Raw genomic sequence first — 21,167 nt, forward strand, 5'->3', positions numbered from 1 at the left:
AACAGCGAGCTGGATTGCCACCCCTACTAATAATCTTTTTTAAAAAATTTCTCTTTCCTATTTAGGGCGTAATCTCACCTCCCCCACATATTAAATGATGGAAATTTGTGAACCTATTTCTCAATCGCAAAAAATCAAACAAAATATTTATACTTACAGTAATTGCTACTACATTCAATTAAACAAGATGTATGTAATTATAACTGCTGTATTTCCAACATCGTGTGTTTCCAACTATACTACTATATTTATAGTTGCGTCGAATCAAACCGCCCCTTAGTTACTTTTTACTTTTAAAATTTGAATGGGACAGCTTATTTTTACGAAGTTAGTTAATATAATCTATATAATTTATGTCACTATAAATTTATTAAAACAACCAATTCGTTTAAATTTTATTTCAAAAAAGTCATCAAATTATTTAAATTTTAAAAAAAATTAAAAGATTAAATAGTCAAATCAAAATGTCTTAAAATTTAGATAAGTTTTATATATTTTTATTAGAAAAAAGAAAAACTTTTTTTATGTTATGTAACGGCCCTATAACTGTAGTAACTGTACAACGCTGGCACACCAATGCGCCTCCGCCAACTCGGTGCTCTCCCACGTTGTTTCCACAGCTAGGGGCATTCTCGTTATTTCATTGTAATTCAGGGTCAAATCGGCTCCACTTTTTAAACCCCCGAGCAAAAATGTACCAACAGTCCTCTTACTATCTCAATATTAGTAGTTAGTTCCCTAATAAAGTTTTAGACAACTTGTTAAAATTTAGTCCTCCAAATTTTCTTTTTTAAATTTTGTAGGATAAACTTTAAATACCACCCATGTTGTTTCACACTTTCTCATTTTAGTGCTCTGTGATTTAAAGTATATCAATTTAATATTCTGTGATTTCATTTGTCTTTTTCTGTCTGCCCTCCGTTAATTTTTCATTACATTATATACAAAAAAGTTCAGACCCCTATTTATAGTTTTTCAAATATTCACTTTAATATCTTTTAGTGTTAACTTTGTCACTAATTTAATAAAAAAATTAGCGAAGGGGATAACAAAAAGAGAAAAAATAAAATCGCAGGGTACGAAAGTGATACACTTTAAATCATAGAGTAATATAGTGAGAAAGTGTAAAAAGTTTTTTCAATTTTTTTATGTAAGATAAGTATTTTTCAAGAAAATTTTGAATAGCCTGAATTAGACTTTACTGTTGGATGGATATATTATATATAGAATGTATGATTTACACTGACTTTGGAGTATATGCGTGGTGTTTATATAAGACAAAAAATAAGAGAGAACTCTAAACTAAAGAATATTATGAAATGGCTCCCTTAATTATTTTTTTATTATTGAGACCCTTCAAATTTCTAGTTTTTTTTAAGTAAGTAATTTATTCAAAAAGTTTTGAAATTTTATCAAATCATTGGTAATTTCATAAGGTTTAATAATTTAATCTCTTTTTAATAAAAAAACATTAAATTTGATAAAAACTTTTAGGTCACGGATAATAAATAATAAACTTTTTAAATTTGATAATATTTTTTGCTTCGTTGAGTAAAGAAAGATATAGTAGAATAAAACAAATTAGAAGCCAAAGATTCACAATAAAAAAAAAAGGGTAAACTTTAAATACCCCCATGTAGTTTTACACTTTCTCACTTTAATATTCTGTGATTTAAACTATATCAAGTTAGCCCTTGTGGTTTTGCACTTTCTCACTTAGTACCATGTGGTTTAACGTGTATCAAGATAGTACCCTGTGGTTTAAAGTGTATCAAGTTAGTATCCCGTGATTTCATTTTTCTCTTTTTTTTTTTCATCTATTTCATTATTTTTTTGTTAAATCAGTGACAAAATTAAAATTAAAGAGCACTAAAGTGAATATTGGATAAATCTAGGTAGGGTATCTGAAGTTTTTGGTATATAATTTAACGAAATATTAACGAAGGAAAAAAAAAATCAATGACAAATTTAAAACTAAAGGGTACTAAAGTGAATATTTGATAAACCTAGATAGGGTATCTGAAGTTTTTTGTATATAATTTAACAAAATATTAACAGAGGTGCCGACAAAAAAGAAAAAATAAAACCACAGAATACTATATTGATGCACTTTAAACTACAGGGTACTAAAGTGAAAAAGTGCGGAGCGACAGGATACTAAATTGAAACACTTTAAACCATAGGATACTAAAGTGAAAAAGTAGGAAACCACATGGGGTGGTATTTAAAGTTTTTCCTAAAAAAAAGATAAAAATGTAAGAAACTTACCTGGACTACGGGTGAAATTTGACTATACAAACTTTTAAAATTTTTATTTTACTATTCAACTTTTTAATTTGTTTAATTTGAGCCAATTCACAATATTTTGACTTCAAAATTTAAGCTAATTACTTATTAAATAAATTTAAATATTAGTGATAATTGCACAAAGTATACTAATAAATCTGTAAAGTGAAACAAAACAAAAATTTTAAAGTCGCAATGTCATTGACAGGCACAAATAAAATAAATTGAGAATTTAGATAAAAAATAAAAATTTTGAAAGTGTGGGAAAATTTAAATCGCCATAGTTGGGGTAAGTTTCATACTTATTTTCCTGAAAAAAAAAAAGAAACTTCAAATACCCCCTATGGTTTCGCACTTTTTTACTTTAGTACCATGTGGTTTAATGTGTATCAAGTTAATACCTTGTGGTTTCACACTTTCTCACTTTAGTACTCTGTGGTTTTATTTTTATATCAAGTTAGTACCACGTTGTTTCAATTTTCTCTTTTTATTATTCATTTCACGGTATATAATTTAACGAAATATTAAACCATATGGTACTAAAGTGAGAAAGTGCGAAACCACATGGGGTATTTGAAGTTTCCCCAAAAAAGAGAAAAAACTTTAAAAAACCCCGTGGTTTCGCACTTTTTTTATTTTAGTACCCTATAGTTTAAAGTGTATCAAGTTAGTATCACGTGGTTTCACACTTTCTCACTTTAGTACCCTGTGGTTTAAAATGTATCAAGTTAGTACCATGTGGTTTTATTTTTGTATCAAGTTAGTATCCTGTGATTTTATTTTTCTCTTAATGAAATATTAAACCATAGGGTACTAAAGTGAGAAAGTGCGAAACCACATGGTACTAACTTGATATATTTTAAACCACAGGGTACTAAAGTGAGAAAGAGTGAAACCACATGGGGGTATTTGAAGTTTTCCAAAAAAAAAAAAAAAAAGTTGAGGGTGCCATTTCGATGATCGCTACAGTTGAGGGGTCTCTTTACATTTTCACCTGTGAATAAATACCCCGTTACTTATCCCCTCAGCAGCTCCCCATAACCTCCCTTGAAACCTCCAAACAAACGCCAACGAAGAAGACGAAGGCGTAGAAGACGAAGAAGAAGAGAGAGAGAGAGAGAGAAAGCTCCATCAACAAATCCCCCCTCTCCTCTCTCTCGATCTGCGTTGATCGATCGATCGAACTCTTCTTCGTCTCCATCTCGATCTCGATCTCGATTTAGGTATCGACTTCGATCGAGAGAGAGAGAGAGAGAAAGAGAGATCTCGATCGATCGGAATCTGCGAGGTCGCCATTAATGGAGCTCCAATCGGGGGCTCGGCTCGCGGCGCAGCAGTACCTGGCGCTGCTCCGGAAGAACGCGATCCTCACATGGCGGAACAAGCGATCGGCGTTCCTGCAGCTCTTCTCCTCGCTCTTCTTCATCTTCCTCATCTTCTGCATCGACCGCGCCGTGCGGTCGCGCTTCGCCTCCACCACCGCCTACAAGAACGTGTACGACCCCGAGGCGGTCGTGTCCCCCCCGATCCCCCCCTGCGAGGACAAGTTCTTCACGAAGGTCCCCTGCTTCGACTTCGCCTGGAGCGGGAACTCCAGCGCCCGCGTCGCCACCATCGTCGCCGCCATCATGCGCAACAACCCCGGGAGGTCGATCCCCTCCGACAAGGTTAGGGTTTCGCTCCTTTCCCTTTCCCCCTATTTCCCATCTCTCTCTACGAGGCATCATCATTGTGGATTACGATCCGGTGCACCGTGGACCGGCCTAGAGACCTTACCCTCTTAACACTTCAAAATTCTATGTTTCGGAGAGCTACAATGTGTTATGCGATGGGTAATTGTTCTTTGATTTTTGAAAAAAAAATTGAAATATTTAGATTTATATTCTAATTTTTAGTCCATGTTATTATCATATTATTACAGATTTTTGTAGGGAACTGTTGTTGGATGACGTGGTATCCTAGTGTGCGCCTTTTCTTTTTTCTTTTTTGCTTTTTTCCAAGGGGTAAAAATGTACTAAAAGCCTCCTAGGGCATTTTGAAATAGACCCCTCACCTTTATTATTTTTAAATTAGTAATTCTTTAATTTTTATTTTTTTTCTTTTAAAATTTTATGACTCCATTAGCTATTAGTTGTTGATTGTCTTAGTTTTTATTTACTAAAAAATAATCAAAATCCTTAAAGTTTTTATACAGTCACTCATGAGTTTTATAAAATTTTTAATTTAAAAAATTAAAAGTTGAGGGAGTATCAATCCCAAAAAAATAGAGCAATGCTACCCCTACGATAGTAGAAGTTTTATTACTAATCACATCATGATGAAACCCCAAACTCATTAGATGGGTGGGTGTATAAATATTATACACCAAACAATGAGGTGCGTTGATAGCTTTTTTCAAAATAATCCTCAACGTTGTAATTTTGTTCGGTCTATAGACCAGGCCCAGGTGATTATTGCTTTTTTTTTAAGATGGGTTAAATGTCGGGTTTTTTAGTGTAATAGTCTTTTCCTAAACATTTATTCTAAAAATAAGTTTATTAAATTTTTATTTATAAATATAGTCTTATAAAAGTGGTGAATCATTCACCGCTTTNGATTTTTGTAGGGAACTGTTGTTGGATGACGTGGTATCCTCATGTGCGCCTTTTCTTTTTTCTTTTTTGCTTTTTTCCAAGGGGTAAAAATGTACTAAAAGCCTCCTAGGGCATTTTGAAATAGACCCCTCACCTTTATTATTTTTAAATTAGTAATTCTTTAATTTTTATTTTTTTTCTTTTAAAATTTTATGACTCCATTAGCTATTAGTTGTTGATTGTCTTAGTTTTTATTTACTAAAAAATAATCAAAATCCTTAAAGTTTTTATACAGTCACTCATGAGTTTAATAAAATTTTTAATTTAAAAAATTAAAAGTTGAGGGAGTATCAATCCCAAAAAAATAGAGCAATGCTACCCCTACAATAGTAGAAGTTTTATTACTAATCACATCATACGATAAGCGATGAAACCCCAAACTCATTAGATGGGTGGGTGTATAAATATTATACACCAAACAATGAGGTGCATGGGTAGTTTTTTTCAAAATAATCGTCAACGGATTGTAATTTTTGTTCGGTATATAGACCAGGTCCAGGTGATTTTTGCTTTTTTTAAGATGGGTTAAATGTCAATGATCCGTTCATATATTTTATATTTAAAAAAAGTAATCGTGCAGATGAAGCAACATCTGATGTTAAGTAATTTTTTAATGTATATTCCCTGGTCTGTTTACTGTGGATCTGTTTATCGTTAGTATATATTGACGTATTTTATCTTGTTAAGTTACCTTTTTATAATGTATCTTTAGTAAATTTTGAGTGAAATTATCATTTTGCTCGATCAATGGGATAAAATTAGGTAGCGCTGAATCTGTTTAAATGGAAAATCAGAAACTAAGAGAGGTCAAAAATTCAAAGAACATAAGTTTATCCCTTGTTATTTAGTTGACTTTTGATGATGTTAGAGAGCACATGTAGTTTAGAATCAACTGGCAACTTGGCACTTTCAAGGATGATCTGGAGTTGATTGAGCGTGTTCAATTGGTTTGCTAGAGAATGGGCTTGTATAAGCAAACTCAGTACGTCCATGGTAAATTGGTCTTTGTGGAAGAGAAGTTTAAAAATAAGCTTGTACGGTAACCTTCATGTATTTGACTCTGTTTAGTTTTAATAGCTTAATGTAGTTAAAGGTCAAATTGAAACTTGAAAGTATTACAATTATAGAGAGTAGCATTGTTACGTGGCTTCATTACAGCCACCAGGTTCTATTCTTCGTGAGTCAAATCTTCTGTTTTTGAAAAGGTAACTCCTGTGGTGCAAGGGTTGTCATAAACCACCTGATTTTCTGTCCAACTATAAACATCAATTTTTAGCGCTTCAACCAGTTTTAATTTTTGTGTACTTTTTTTATTCTTTTCATGCTATGTCACATTGTTTACTTGCTTGTGCATTTGAAGTTTAAGATGAATATTCTAATGGCAAGGTAAGCAATACTATTAAGCCATATGGTTAGGTCAATTGAGAAAGTTTGCTTCATTTGAAATAGATGGCTCACGACATTAGTCTTGCATTCCGAAATCTTCTTACCTAAGTCCTCTTTAAGGTAACACAGAGAAACTTAGTTTTAATAGTTGAATTTAGAAAACACTGGATACTATATATTCCTCCTGAAAATGAGAACTTTTTGACTAAAACCTATTGTCAATGATGGTACATCATGGATATCAGTTAAGAAAAATATTGTAATTTTTAAACATATAATTCACTTTTTATTATCTCAGGTCATATCATTTAGAAATTCTGATGAAGTGGATGCATGGCTGTTAAGTGATCCTATGCATTGTCCTGGTGTTTTGCATTTTGTGGAAAGAAATGCCACTGTTATAAGCTACGGCATACAAACCAACTCCACTGCAGTGGCTAGGAGAGGAACATATGAGGACCCCACCTTCAAGTTCCAGATTCCACTTCAAATTGCTGCCGAGCGGGAGATAGCTAGGTCTCTAATAGGAGGTGCACTAAATTAAACTATGCTCGCAAATTATTGTTCATCATTATTTGTTTAATGTTGTTGATGTTTTTTAACCTTCGTTAATAAATGATCTTTTCTTAAGCCTTAATTTGATTCTAATGCATGTGGCAGATCCAAATTTTAGCTGGATGGTGGGATTTAAAGAATTTGCTCATCCAGCGACCCAAACTTTTTCTGCCGTCGGGCAAGCAGGGCCAACTTTTTTCCTTGCGATTGCCATGTTTGGCTTCGTTTTCCAAATAAGTTCTTTGGTTACGGAGAAAGAACTTAAACTTCGTCAGGTATTAATCATACATTCTTCTAAATTTCTCGTGGTAAAATGTATGGATAGTTCCTGTACTTCTCCAGGATTTGGATTTAATCCCTTGGCTTTTCACATAAGCACTTCACTTGCTCATATACCGCAATTGAATCCTGGCTGGTAAAATCTCGCAAAACTTGACTTTTCCTATAAAATGACATTTCTATACTGTGTCAGGCAATGAAACAAGGAAGTCATTTTACAGGAAAAACTTGTTTTTTTTTTTTTTCTTCTTTAATGTATGGGGATGGAATTGCAAACTCATAAGAAGGCTCAGAAACAAATTGTTAAACTAAAAAAAATCTTGAAATAAGAGGGAACATTCAGACATTTTTACGCTAGAAGTATTTGGTCATGATTTCATGTGCTTATAGTTGGTATTTTGGTTGATGTTCACAGGCCATGTCTATTATGGGCCTCTATGATTCTGCCTATTGGTTGTCTTGGCTTACATGGGAGGCCTTTCTCACACTTATTGCTGCTCTTTTTACTGTTCTTTTTGGGATGATGTTCCACTTCGACTTTTTCTTGCATAACGGTTTTGCTGTTCTATTCCTCCTGTTCTTCCTGTTCCAACTTAATATGGTAAGCTTGTTGTGCTCTAATACTTTCCCAGTTTTTCTTTTATATGTGTATTTAATTTTATTTTAAATTGATACACATAACTACATTTTATTTATCAATTTACTCAGATAGCTGTACTGTTCGAATAGTTTTTCTCATACATCAGCAAAATTTTCTGCAGCTTAGCTTTGCTTTCATGATATCAACTTTCATTACCAAGTCAGCATCTGCCACTACTGTTGGATTTTCAATATTTATTATTGGGTTCTTGACCCAGGTAAAATGAGCTAATGCCATAATCTTAAATATCATGCTATTTGCCAAATCGCTGGAAGAGTAAGAACTATTTGTTTTTTGGCCCTTGCAGCTTGTTACAACATTTGGATTTCCATATGCTACCGGCTTTAAGAGATATCTTCGAGTGATTTGGTCCTTTTTCCCTCCCAATCTTTTTGCAAAAGCTCTTGATACGCTTGGGCAGGCAACATCGACTCCTGAAGACAAAGGCATTAGCTGGAGTAGCCGCAACCAATGTACAACATACGAAGAAGATTGCGTTATAACTATCGTATGTATAAAATTCATCCCACGCCAACAAATTACACTATCGAAATTTTATGGGTTTTGCAAATTTTCCACTGAGATATGTGTATTTAACAGGAGGATATTTACAGATGGCTCCTCTCAACATTCTTTCTGTGGTTTATTCTGGCGATTTACTTTGACAACATAATTCCAAACGCAAGTGGTGTGAGGAAATCTGTGTTTTACTTCTTGAATCCTTCATATTGGACAGGGAAAGGTGGAAACAAGGTGGAAGGTAAGAGGCAAGGCATTGCCGACTTGGCGTCTGTTTGGCCTTGGACAAACAAAATGTACCTGAAATGTGCTTTTGGACCTGAAAAGCAGAAGTTCAAAACCTTCTATTTGTTCGGGTAGTTTTGCTCAACAGTGCTTCTGCAGAGGCTTCGGCCAGGCCAAACTGGCCATTTCAGTAATCTTCTAATGGTCCCTAGGTTGTGATTTTATTGGAAAAAACTTATTATTATGGACTGTCTTTTGAAGGAGGAATCTGTAGCTGCATTGGTTCGACTCCACCGGTGGAAGATGTTGCTCCAAGTGATGAGGATGTTCTTGCGGAGGAAACCATTGTGAAGCACCAAGCGGCCAGTGATGAGATAGATCCTAGTACTGCTGTTCAAGTACGTGGCCTAATGAAAACATATCCTGGCACCACAAATGTTGGTTGCTGTAAATGCAAAAGAACTCCCCCCTACCATGCGGTTAAGGTACCCTGCAGTTCATTCCTTGTTCACATCATACATACATACAATGAATAATCCTTTATAAGTGTTTCTTCATATCTATGTATCTGTGAAATCATAGTTTTTAGAATATGCGCTTCCAAAACTTAATTTCTTTGATGTATATATTTGTACATACAAATAGCGCCTCTTTAGGTCCTTCTACTGCAAAACCAATTTCCCATTAAGGATAGGATGAATCGAAACTTATCATTATGGTGTTTTTTTCTTTTTCCCTTTTTTTGGGGTAAGAAACTGCTCTAAAGGGAGTACATATGAAAACTCAGATTTGTAGTAGTATATCTGTAAATGGATGATTTCGAGATTGTATCAGCAGTATGTGTACGCTTTGCATTTGTTTATGTTCATTATTGTGATAACTTGCAGGGTATATGGGTAAACCTCGCAAAAGACCAGCTATTTTGTCTTCTTGGACCCAATGGAGCTGGTAAAACAACTGTTATTAATTGTCTGACCGGCATCACACCAGTGACAGGGGGAGATGGTAAAAAAGGAAAAAGAAAATAACTTGATATTTAATTTGTAGTTAGACATCTATTTAATGACAATAAGGGACATCAAATACTAACTGTCTACCTCTATCATTTTGTAGCATTAATTTATGGCTATTCTGTTCGAAGCAATGTCGGAATGTCAAACATCCGAAGGATGATTGGAGTTTGCCCACAGGTTTGATACAATTTTCTTGCACAACTGTAGTATTTCTTTCCTAGAAAAAGAAACAATTTTCTTATTTATTGTAGCACCTTGCAGTTTGATATCTTGTGGGATGCATTATCAGCTGAAGAACACCTACATTTGTTTGCTAGTATTAAAGGTCTGCCCCCTTCCACAATCAAATCGGTAGGTGCTTAATAACCTGGAAATTGACAATTTTGTTCTTTCTTCTCTTTTTTTTTTTCCTCCCAAACATGATTGTGGCCTTGGCACACCCTTTCATTTTAGGGCCTGTTTGGCTCAGTTAGAGCTTCTACAAAAATATTGTTCAAGTAAAGCTATTTGATGAAGCATTATCTTTTTTCGCTTGGCCCCTAACCCATCATCCAAAATAACAAGAAGAAGAAGAAACAACTCCTCAAAAATAGCTTCTCATTGCAGAAGGAATAACTTCAAATAGGAGTTTTTTCTTTTAAGTTGTTCTAGACGCTAGGTTGTAACTTGGTTTGCTTTTCTCCGAGTATCTGAGTCACTTAATTTGAGTACTAAGCTGTAGATATCTTCTTCATTACCATCTATCATTGAATACATTGTTCGCTTTGCAGGTTGCTGAAAAATCGTTAGCTGAGGTGAAACTCACAAATGCGGCTAACGTTAGAGCGGGGAGTTATAGTGGAGGAATGAAGCGTCGGCTGAGTGTTGCAGTAGCCCTTATTGGCGACCCAAAAATGGTCTTTTTGGATGAACCAGTAAGAGAAATACTGATTTCAGCTTTTTTTATATAATAGCTATGCGAGTTTACTAATTTTCTATTACTCCATGCTTCAAATTTGCAATAGAAAAAGTCATACGTGATATAAATAGAAGGAAACAAAAGTTTCTAAAGGTTATATTTTGATAAACTAGGTATGTGACAAACTATTTATAATCCTTGTAAGCAAAGCTTCTCTTTTCTATTAAAAGGATCCTAAATGGTTATGTTAGTGGCTCATTCTTGTCTACAACCTTTTAATGAAATTATTTTTCTTGTAGACTACTGGTATGGATCCGATAACTCGGAGGCATGTGTGGGATATAATAGAGGATGCAAAAAAGGGAAGAGCTATTGTATTAACGACCCACTCTATGGAAGAAGCCGACATTTTAAGCGACAGGATAGCTATCATGGCTAAGGGGAAATTGCGATGCATAGGAACCTCAATTCGGCTGAAGTCGAAATTTGGAACTGGCTACATTGCTAACGTGAGCTTCTCCGGAAATGGTACAGGGCAAAGTCCAATCAATAATAGTACAGCCCCGAGTGAACATCATCTCGAGCAAGTGAAGAGTTTCTTCAAAGATGTAAGTGTTTGATTAATTAATTTTGATTTGTTGTATTTTTTGCTTTGGCCATTTTTCACAACAAAGAAAAATAGAGAAATAAGAACTCCGATGAACATTTTTCGATTTTCGAAGTTCGGACAAAAATATCTTTTCATGGACCAAAATGCTTCATATTGAAATCTCCGTGGCATGTCATTACAAGGAGTGCCAGAGTTTTCTAGTCTATAGAGGAAGTTTCTGGTCCAGATTATGAAAAACAAAGAAATTCGATCAAAGTTGCGAAAGGAAAATGAAGTCTTATTTGGAAAAACCCCTTTTTTCGTGTTACTGAAGTTAATCGGAATCATTCATGTACAGCGCTTAAATGTGGATCCAAGGGAGGAGAACAGACAATTCTTGACATTTGTAATCCCACATGATAAAGAGCCACTATTAACGGTAACTTTTTGCTTTAATTACATCCTTAAAAAGGTGCATTTGATACTATAATTGGCTAAAAGTATTGGCTTTTACAACAGGAATTCTTCGCGGAGCTTCAAGACAGAGAGAGAGAATTTGGGATCTCAGACATACAACTCGGTCTTACAACGCTCGAAGAGGTCTTCCTGAATATCGCAAAGCAAGCTGAGCTTGAAAGTTCCGCTGCTGAAGGAAACCTGGTGGTTTTGAACTTATCTTCTGGAACTTCACTTCAGGTCCAGAGCATCTCTCTTATCTTCATATATTGCTACTGCCTAATTACCTGTTTCACTGCATCTTCTGCATACTTAGAACTTTCTCGAAAGCATACTGCATCAAAACTGTCAACTCATTATCGTGATGTACAGAACCTAGCAATAAGCCCTTTTCTTTTTCTTAGAAAAAGATAGTACGCTATCTGCTTTGTTCATTTAGCATATAAAGTTAGCTACTTGAATTGAGGCAATGCGGCCTTTGTAAAGATATAAGCCAACCAAAACCAAAAAAAAAAAAAAAAAAGAGACAAAAACAAAAACAAAAAAACCAAAGAAAAATAGATAAATTATATCCCTCACTCAAACCAAATCAGTAAGAGCTGCAAAAACCTAACATTAAGCTTTGATCTTGAATTTTGTATGTCTTAATCAGATTATATCAATATCATAAAGGGTCTTTTATGTACAAATATTCCTGAAAATTCGTCTAATTAAAACATATCCCTTCCCCCTTGAAAATGTGATTTCTTACAAAGACTGCCTTACCTGAAATTGGGGAATCATTTCTGTTTTTTTTAATATCATAACATAGTCTCTCAAAGAGGGGCATAATTGTCTGTATGAAAGTGTGTTAGAGTTTTTAAACCACATGCGGAAGCCCTAATTTTCTGAGAGTATATTTGTAATCATGTAATTTTCATGGCGAACTCTAGATACAAATCTTTTGATTCCGAATATTATACACAGATAATGTATTCAAATCTAAAACTCTAGATACAACTCTTTCGATTCTGAATATTATATACTGATAATGTATTCAAATCTAAATCTGATCATTGCAGATTCCAAAAGGAGCCAGGTTTGTCGGAATTCCAGGGACAGAATCGGCGGATTATCCGAGGGGTGTTATGGTGGAGGTGTACTGGGAGCAGGATGATTCAGGCACACTCTGCGTCTCCGGCCACTCATCTGAAATCCCCATTCCGCCCAATGTCGAGCTAACTAGGGCTCCCTCGCTCTCCCGCAGAGCCTCCCGTGCCCGGACGCCTCTCGGGATTGTCATCGACCCCACCCAGATCTTGAATGGAAGGTGAATGTTGATGCATGTTGTTGGTTAAATGTATTATGCACCAACTTGGTTTCTGTATGATTCAGCTTATACCTGTGATGCCTTTTTTTCCCTGCCCTTTTTTCTTCTTTCTTCCCCTTGTGGTGTAAAGGTTAGAAATTGGATTTTGACCAGTGCTTCTACAGTATCTGTAAGTAATTATAGCTCCACCCCCAAAGGGGTCAGTATCGCGTGACACTGATGTTTGTTCATTGTGTTAAATTATACATGACTAAGATACAACATTTTTTAGCCAAAAGTCACATATCTGCAGCACCGCACCTTTATGCAGCTTGTGTTCACCCGCAACCGCGCATAGTTGCGAGAGAGAAAATTTCCCCTCATACTCAAAAAAAAAAAAAAAAAAAAAAAAAAAAAAAAAAGCAGCAGCTTAAGCACCCGTGGCACAATTTAACTCTCCAAAGTTACAATCCCGAGTCAAAATGCTCGCCAGTACAACAAGAAAGCATGAAAGTTCGAGCGAGAAGTTGAAACATAAAAGAACAGCATAAAATGAGATTCAGATTTAAAGGGGACACGTTTTCTGGTATCAGGGAGTCTCTCTTACCAAAACAGGGTTCAGATAAATACAGTCAAAACAAACGAGAAGCAGTTGTAAGCTATACATAACGCACGCAAACACAATACAAGCCCTACATAGTAAAAATCAAATTCCATCATCAGAACACACCACAACCTTTAGTTCACAGAAGAAACCTTCAAGAGTCATGGATGGCAATCAGAAGCTTTACACCACAGAATCAAACAATAGAGAGAGACAACAGGTTCGCAGGCAAACCCCTAAATATCAGCTACTTAGAAAAGCATTTTTCGGAGTCCTCTTTTTTTTTTTGCTTTTTTTCCTTTCCTTTAACACCTAGGTCTCCATTAATCTTAAATTGCTCTATCTTCAGATATCAAAGTAAAGGTGAGGATCTTTTCTAAATACCAAATTCGGAAGCGCTTTTTGTGGATCCCGTCGCTGAACATCTTAGCGTCTCCATTCAACCTGGATTGGCCGTTCTGCTGACAACGAAACATACATAAGAAGTTAGGCTATTAAGTTATTCTGTTACTAACTGGAGAAAATGGTGCAGGATTGAGGATGAATACAAGAACATGCAATCGATGATAGAAGCAACTGATACTCTTCATTGATAACCTCGACACCTGGGGTTGTGAGATTTGAATAATGCAAATAACTTTTGCCGCACGAAAATTATTGCCTTCGCATCACCGTTGGCGCATGTGATGTTGTTCCCCAGGGGATTATAAATGGCAATTACACTTGCAGAAAGTAAAATCTAATAGTTCATCTGAAAGACAAATGCTACATAAATAGTGTTGTTATGGCTTGAATCTGAAAAGTTTTCCCTCCACCTACATTCTTAACCATGTTACAAGTTGGCCCTAAACTAGCGTATATTTTTGTGCCCAAAGGAGCTCTAAAAAGCAAAAAAGGAGACGGCAAAGTCATGCTCCTCTCCTCATCAGTCAAATACTATGATTCAATTAAAATACTCTTAGAAATCTAATAATATTAAAGTTTCTCGATAAATCGCTTGCTTGGCACATTTAATCAACATCATCTCCATTCTCTTCGCATTTTGCACTACTAAGCGCCTACTTTGGTATGCCTTAATATGTAACCTGTCAACCTTTTTTTTTTTAACTAGAGAAACATAATGAGAGAAGGAACAAGAAAATGTATAAGATTGTCATTAACAAGAAAGAGATTGTGAGCACATACCACTCCCATCTCTTGACGACAACAGAGACCTGTCACCTTTTATTCCCCCCTTGCCGCTAACTTGGCCAGGCCTCTGTGTGCGCGGCGAGTACGAATTCATTTTCCCATTCGAGGACGGAAGAGAATGGCGACGTGTGATTCCACTCTTGTCCCCCGAATCCGAGCCAAACCTAGGTGAGATTTGCCCCCGCAGTTTTGCCTTTGCAGATTCCGTTGTAGCCATATAGCTAGGCAAAACCGGAGAATTAGTTACACCATTTTCAGGATAATCCAACTTAGTCGCGATCGAAGACCTCCTCCTCCTGGTTTTCTGGCTTTCAGAACTAGGTAGTTGTTGTTCTTCCTTAGAGCTTAATTCCCCATTAGTAATTACCATAGCATTCTCTTCATTTTCGATGCTCTGTAATGGTTGTATTTCAACTTCTAGGGAAACATCAGTTGCTGCACCGAACTGAACATCCTCTGTTACCGATTTCCAAATATTTTCCACTTCAGGCTTTGTTTCAGGACTTGGAGTAGATTCTTTCTTTTCCTTTAATAAATCACCATTGCTCTTTTCTGGAATGCTAGTATCATTAATGGAGCTTGACACTTCTTGTATAGTCTGAGATGGCTTCTCGCTTTCCACCTTTGGATGGTCAGAATCCTCCTTCATTAAGTTTGAAACCTTTCTTAGATTGCGTTTAACCTTTTCAAGCTCAGTCTGTGGACTTTCTGGCGCAGACTCAGCAGGAGAGCTAGAGAACTTTCTAGGGTTTCTTTTCACTTTGTCGGCCTCCAAATTTCCGTTCAATTGATCAGACTCAACTGGATTTTTTCTTATAACACGCTTTGATTTGCCCGATTCTGTTTCCATAGCATAATTGGGTCTTTTGGTATGTAATTTTGATTCAACGTTCTTCTTAGGTGGGGGAATTGGCTTCCAGAATCGTGTGATCGTCCATCTCTCCAGCCAGCTGAACACTGAATTGGGATCCTTTTCATCATAAAGGATTTGAAGTGCCTTTGTAACAGCTACTGAAGATAGAAGCTGCCATAGATATGAAAAGGAAAGGCACAAGCATAATAAACTGGTTCAAAGGAGAATGAAATGGAAATATTTAAACATATACTCTTACTAAGTAATGTACTTGCACATGCATTCCTCTAAAGTTTGAGCATAATTGTATACTTCAAAAGCCTAATATCTTACATATTTACCCATTATGAACAAAAGTGGCCTTTTGTAAAAAGCTTCTTCCACTAAGGGCATGTTTGTTTCAACGTAAGTAGACTCGGGGTGGAAGTGGACTTTGAGTTGAAGTGGAGTTGGAGTGAAAATTAATTCACTTCCACTGTTTGTTTCTAACTATGGAAATGCAGTTCTGCGAGTTCTGTTGTTTGTTTGGTTGAAAGTAGATGACGTAAAAAATATAGCTCTTCACCCCCGGTATACTTACCTCGGAAGTGATATCATTGTCTATTTTGTAACTTAGTGAATAATAAATTATAATAAATAAAAATTAATATAATTATATATGTATATAATTATATATATGTATGATTATAAAATAAAATTTTAAAAAATTTGATTATTTGTTTGCATATAAATTATAATAATACAACAAATAAAATTCTAAAGTTAAAAAATTATTAACATTTAACAAATTCATTTTTCATCATTTTCTAAATATACAAATTAAACAAAAAATATATTAAAACTTACCTAACCAAATTTGATCATATTTTAGACATACAATCAAAATAAAAAATTTAAGTACTTCCACAATTGAATATATTTGGAGTTGGATTTGGGACTCTGGAGAGGAAAGGGTAGAGAAGAGGGTAACCCTAGCACATTAATTCCCACTCTTGCCTCTTTTCACCTCACAGAAATTGACTTCGCCCCATGGGAGGGGGAAGTCAATTTCATTATTTTGGGTGAACTAGACTTTCGGACGTAATAAAATTACGGTGAACCAAACAACGAAAGTGGTCTGTTTTCACCGAAAATTACTTCCCCCTTCCCACTTCCACCCCACTTCCGTGCAAACAAACAGACCCTAAACGAAACCAAATCAGTTGATAAAGTAGATCACTCTCCACTTCAAAATAAGGTTCTATCCCAAGTTGCTAAAGTTTCTAGGGGCGCAAATGAAACTTCGAATTAGAAGTGTATATATGTAAAAACATGATTTTGACATGGGTGTATCTGTAAAAGGCCCAAAGCAAAAAAAAAACCAAAAACATAACAAGGGAGAATGAAGATAAATGCCACAACAAGATAGGGACTCAACAATTGTCTTCACATTGCATAGAGTCTAAGCAAACCCAAACAAATTTATGAGGAAGGACATTGTATTATAGTATAATTTGGTGATAGAGTTGGGCTTACCCTCAGAACAAACTTATTTGAGGAGAATCGCCCTTTCCAAGTATCCAAAGGTTTAGCATTCTGAAAGGAGATGAAGAAAAATACTAGTTTAGAAGAACAGAGATAAAGTTATTAGAAAAGAAAATTAATATTTCACAGTTTCTACTGAGTACAAAACTTCTTAAGATCAGCAACTCATTTCTGTTGGGACATGAGTACAAGTACATCAATTATAAAAGTACAGCATTATGGACAAGAAGCTGAGCTTGACTAGAAGTCAAAAACATTAGCTTTCTGATGCATGCAAATTTTGTAAAACCTAGAAGATCAGACAAAACGTAGTAGAATCATTCCATAGGATAAAATAGATACCGACTCTAGTACAATTGCAACCAAAATAGAAGCACGGTGAGCTCAAGCTTCAAAGCTTGATTGCAAGAACCCCGAAAAATCTAGATGGATTTACTGAGGTGGGTGATAGTGATCCCAGTAAACTTCATGAAATTCTCCATATGCTCTGATACAGCTAACAAAGAAGTTTTGACTCTAAATGGAGATCAGGTCTGACTTCATCGCTCCCAATAGGCCAAAACTGTATTTCGATCATTTATTTTTCCCCAATTTATGGATTTATGGAAGACACATGATACGCGAGCAAAATAAGACAATTCCCCAGTCCCCACTAAATTCTAACCATACGATAGATTTAGATTCTCATGGTTTTTGAGAAGCAAATTAAGCTAAAAACTTGATGTGACTGGTCACAACAAGAAAGGATTACAAAGATGCCTACACGACAGAACAATTGAGGAAGGGCCTGTTTTGCCATATAGTGCAAAGCTATTTAATCCACTAATTTCTCTCTACAGCAGAAGTAGAAGTTTTAAATTACAGCTGCTATTTTCAGGGCACTATCTCATTTCAGCTTCGTTGCCATAGTAGTAGCTTCAAACTTCTCTGTTTGCCAACACTCTACTACAGACAGCTGGAGCTGAAAGAAAAAGTAGAAGCTGGGCCAAAAAGGCACCAATTGGAACTAAAAAAAAAGATAAAAGAGTCGATATATTCTCACAAAAACATCTTTTGTCAATCATCTTTTAAATATTGCAAGTTTCAGGACTATTACCAGAGTTTTCTGTGGCAAAAACATTGTACTGACTTCAAGAGCGATACTGGAGTGTCTAACAATTCTTCCACGAACTACAGCTTGCAGCTTTACAATTGCATGCATAGCACAAAGAGTTGCAACAGCTTGCCTCCTAACAAGATGTCCACGGATCAGGGCTTGCAGCCTTATAATACCTTTCAGAGCACGAAAAGCTCTACGTGCCTGCACCAAAAAGCATGCCAGCATCAGACAACAGCAAGATGTCATACAATTAACTTGAAACTAAAATCTCATAGCTAAGCTAGTTCAAGGAATGCCCAAGTACCACAAACCAACGCGCGGGTCGAAAATACTCTGGTACTTGCATGTTCTTATTATTAGCCATAAATAATATACAACATGAAAATTCTCAATATATATGGGGTGATTGGGCTGTCAGGTGAGGTCTTTGAACAATACTCTGATTGAAAATGCCACATAGCTAGTAATTTACTTTGAACTTCTTTAAAATACATAGTTCGATAAGTTAGTTATTTACTACACAATAGTGGTATAATTATGCATTTGCAGATTAGCTGAAATGTTGAATAAGTGACCCTTGAGGCCTTGACCCAACCACACTCGTTTGATGGACACTCCAGGTTACATACAATTTATACATAGTGCATACTGGATAATAGAAAACCAGATAGAGATCTTTAAGGAATTCAACATGACGGCAACTTGCAAACCACTCTGAAACAGATTAAATTACCAGATAACCTCGGAAGGCAGCTTGTGCCTTTATAGCAGCCTGCTCTTCCCTCAATCTTTCAGGATCTTTCGATTCATCAATTCCAGAAACACTTTGTTTGTCAACGTCTTGGTTTACAGCTGAAATATCTGCTCCATCACCATGTAAATAAGAAGGCGCTTCCTTTTCTAGTGACGGTATTGCTGCATTGTTATGAGCGCTCACGAGTACTGGTTCGGAGATCACTGGAGAGTTCTCAGCAGAAGCAGGTTCTTTTCCCCCAATATGACATTTGTCATCTCCAGCCTTCTGCAACTGAGATTGAAAGATCAGTTAATAGTCCTATGCAGTACGGTCCGAATAGATTGGTAATGTATGAGAATTTATGCAGGTTGCACAGAATGTGCATATGAAACATCTTAACAAATATAGTCCAGAAAAGAGAATAATATGAAATATCTTAACCAATATAGTCCAGAAAAGAGAATAACACTAAAATACAGCACTAACAGGACAACATTTTTCTCTAATCATACGAGGTTTTTTTCATAACGTTGTATGCAATCTAGCAAGCATGATTACAGTACTTTGACGATGTTCATGGGAGGTGAATTTTTCCAGACTTGTTTTTGTGAAATTTGAGCGAAAAATTCATTGCTTCTGACAAGAAACCAAGTGATGATACAAGAACTGGTAATAGAATTATAGTACAATAAACTGGGAACTAAATAAAAGATGTAAACTATTGGCCTTTGCAGAAGTATTGTGTGATTGGAGTTGTCGAAAGAAGCCTTAACAGCTTTTTCATGGAAATCATCTCAGCAGTAACTAGAAGAAGAAGATCCAAGCATAATCTCATTTCAGATTTCTACCAAAGCCAAAAAATTGTGCACTTTTGTACACTAAGAGGCTAGCTTTCGCTTCTAAAGCAGAGAATCCACTCCAATGACTGAACAGGAACTAAAACGAAAAGGAGCATCAGCAGCTGCCAGCTAGGGTTTTCTTACAGTCACTAACTAATGAAAAAGACCGTTCTTTCTCATCAGACGGTGACATCACAACAAATAAGAATTCCTTCCCTTTGCCGAAACAAAAACAAGTACATACCGAAGAATTCCTTCCTTTTGTCGAATGAGATCTAGCTGATTTCTTGCCAAAAAGCAGTGTCTTGATCCATTTCGCAGGTGATTTCCCCATCTTGCGATGTGTTCTCTCCTATAATGTAAGCCTGCAAGAAAACAGATCACTGCATTAAGCAACGGAAACTAGCATCAATTTAACCTTAAATCGTGAGAAAATTAGCTGCAAATACAGTTGTCCTACTCAATCTCCAAAGATATCAAGTTCTACAAATTATCTACCCAATTTATTGCAATTCTTCTGACACGCAAAAGAAATCTGAAAACAGATCCACTCTACGGTGTACCAAAAGACAGAAGAAATAATGTTCCCATCGCACAAACGCACAAGTGACCTGAACAACATGCTAAATTGCCTCCAACAACCTCGCACCATTCTCCAAAACCCTAGACATTCACGAAACACATTGCGAACCCTAACCCTAGAACCCTACTTCTCCTAGATCCGACACCGACGCCCGTCAAATCAAGTAGATAAGCAAAATTATCAACAATAAAACAGAAAATAATCAACCCAATCGGTAGCTCAGAGCAGCTAGAACTGAGTTTTAACTCCCGATCGGAAAAATGGCCCCGAGCACTCGGAACAAGATTTCAAGAACAAAAAAGAAAACGAAACCCTAGATTACGAATAGAACATCAACGCAATGCACGAACTACGGACATCGGATTCAAGGAGAAGGGAGAGGGATCGAAACCTCGTAGATCTGGGAACTTGCGAGGCGTAACCCGACGAGTACGGAAACCCTAGCACTCTCTCTCTCTCTCACTACTCTCTCTCTACTCCATTTTCGAGCCAGTGTAAGGAAGAAGAAAGGGGAGTGTGTAAAGTGGAGAGAGAGAGAGAGAGAGAGAGAGAGAGTGAATGAGATCTGAGACGAGAATGATACCGAGAGTGAAAAAAAAAGAAACGAAATTAATAAATGAGAAAATAAAAATAAAAGATAAAAACGTATGGAGGCCCCTCACCTATTGCAAATTTTTGAATCAGGCCTAAACCGTTTTTTTATGTTTATTTCATTTAACTACTATAGCCATTAAATTTAATAACTAGACTAATTATTAGTTATTAATTATTCAGTCTCATTTGTTTGAAAGTAAACTAAGGTTTCTGATAGAATTGCTGATGAGTTTAGTAAAAAATCACAATTTATCATAAAAAAAATACTTACTTCAAAAATTTAAAAATTAAAAAAATCTTAATCGCAATAATAGAATTTAGTTCAGATGAAGAGCACACTAACAATTTATTTCATAAAGCGTGATTTACTAATTGTT

General features: G+C 35.8%; 2 protein-coding genes across 5 annotated transcripts; one reads left to right on the top strand and one right to left on the bottom strand.

Moving 5' to 3' along the window:
• LOC109721610 (ABC transporter A family member 2-like) lies at positions 3,329 to 13,065 on the top strand. Its single transcript, XM_020249312.1, has 16 exons — positions 3,329 to 3,953; positions 6,604 to 6,835; positions 6,966 to 7,135; positions 7,555 to 7,740; positions 7,901 to 7,996; positions 8,087 to 8,287; positions 8,380 to 8,539; positions 8,785 to 9,008; positions 9,411 to 9,528; positions 9,637 to 9,713; positions 9,798 to 9,887; positions 10,307 to 10,450; positions 10,734 to 11,042; positions 11,382 to 11,462; positions 11,543 to 11,719; positions 12,541 to 13,065. The coding sequence occupies exons 1-16, from the start codon at positions 3,585 to 3,587 to the stop codon at positions 12,790 to 12,792; spliced, it is 2,886 nt and encodes a 961-aa protein (XP_020104901.1). The 5' UTR covers positions 3,329 to 3,584; the 3' UTR covers positions 12,793 to 13,065.
• LOC109714578 (protein IQ-DOMAIN 31-like) lies at positions 13,308 to 20,757 on the bottom strand. Of its 4 annotated transcripts, none has more exons than XM_020239294.1 (7): positions 20,588 to 20,757; positions 19,858 to 19,978; positions 18,772 to 19,059; positions 18,036 to 18,239; positions 16,931 to 16,990; positions 14,557 to 15,586; positions 13,308 to 13,829 (listed from the first exon to the last, which is right to left on the bottom strand). In XM_020239294.1, exons 2-7 carry the CDS (start codon positions 19,945 to 19,947, stop codon positions 13,798 to 13,800), a joined length of 1,704 nt encoding a protein of 567 aa, XP_020094883.1. In that variant the 5' UTR covers positions 19,948 to 19,978; positions 20,588 to 20,757; the 3' UTR covers positions 13,308 to 13,797. The 4 variants fall into 4 exon arrangements, with proteins under 4 accessions (XP_020094883.1, XP_020094880.1, XP_020094865.1 ...); XM_020239291.1 differs by having other exon boundaries at positions 13,308 to 13,832; XM_020239276.1 differs by having other exon boundaries at positions 13,308 to 13,832; positions 18,772 to 19,065; positions 20,588 to 20,755.

This window comes from Ananas comosus, linkage group 1, assembly GCF_001540865.1.
Source record: "Ananas comosus cultivar F153 linkage group 1, ASM154086v1, whole genome shotgun sequence".
Classification (NCBI taxonomy): Eukaryota; Viridiplantae; Streptophyta; class Magnoliopsida; order Poales; family Bromeliaceae; genus Ananas; species Ananas comosus.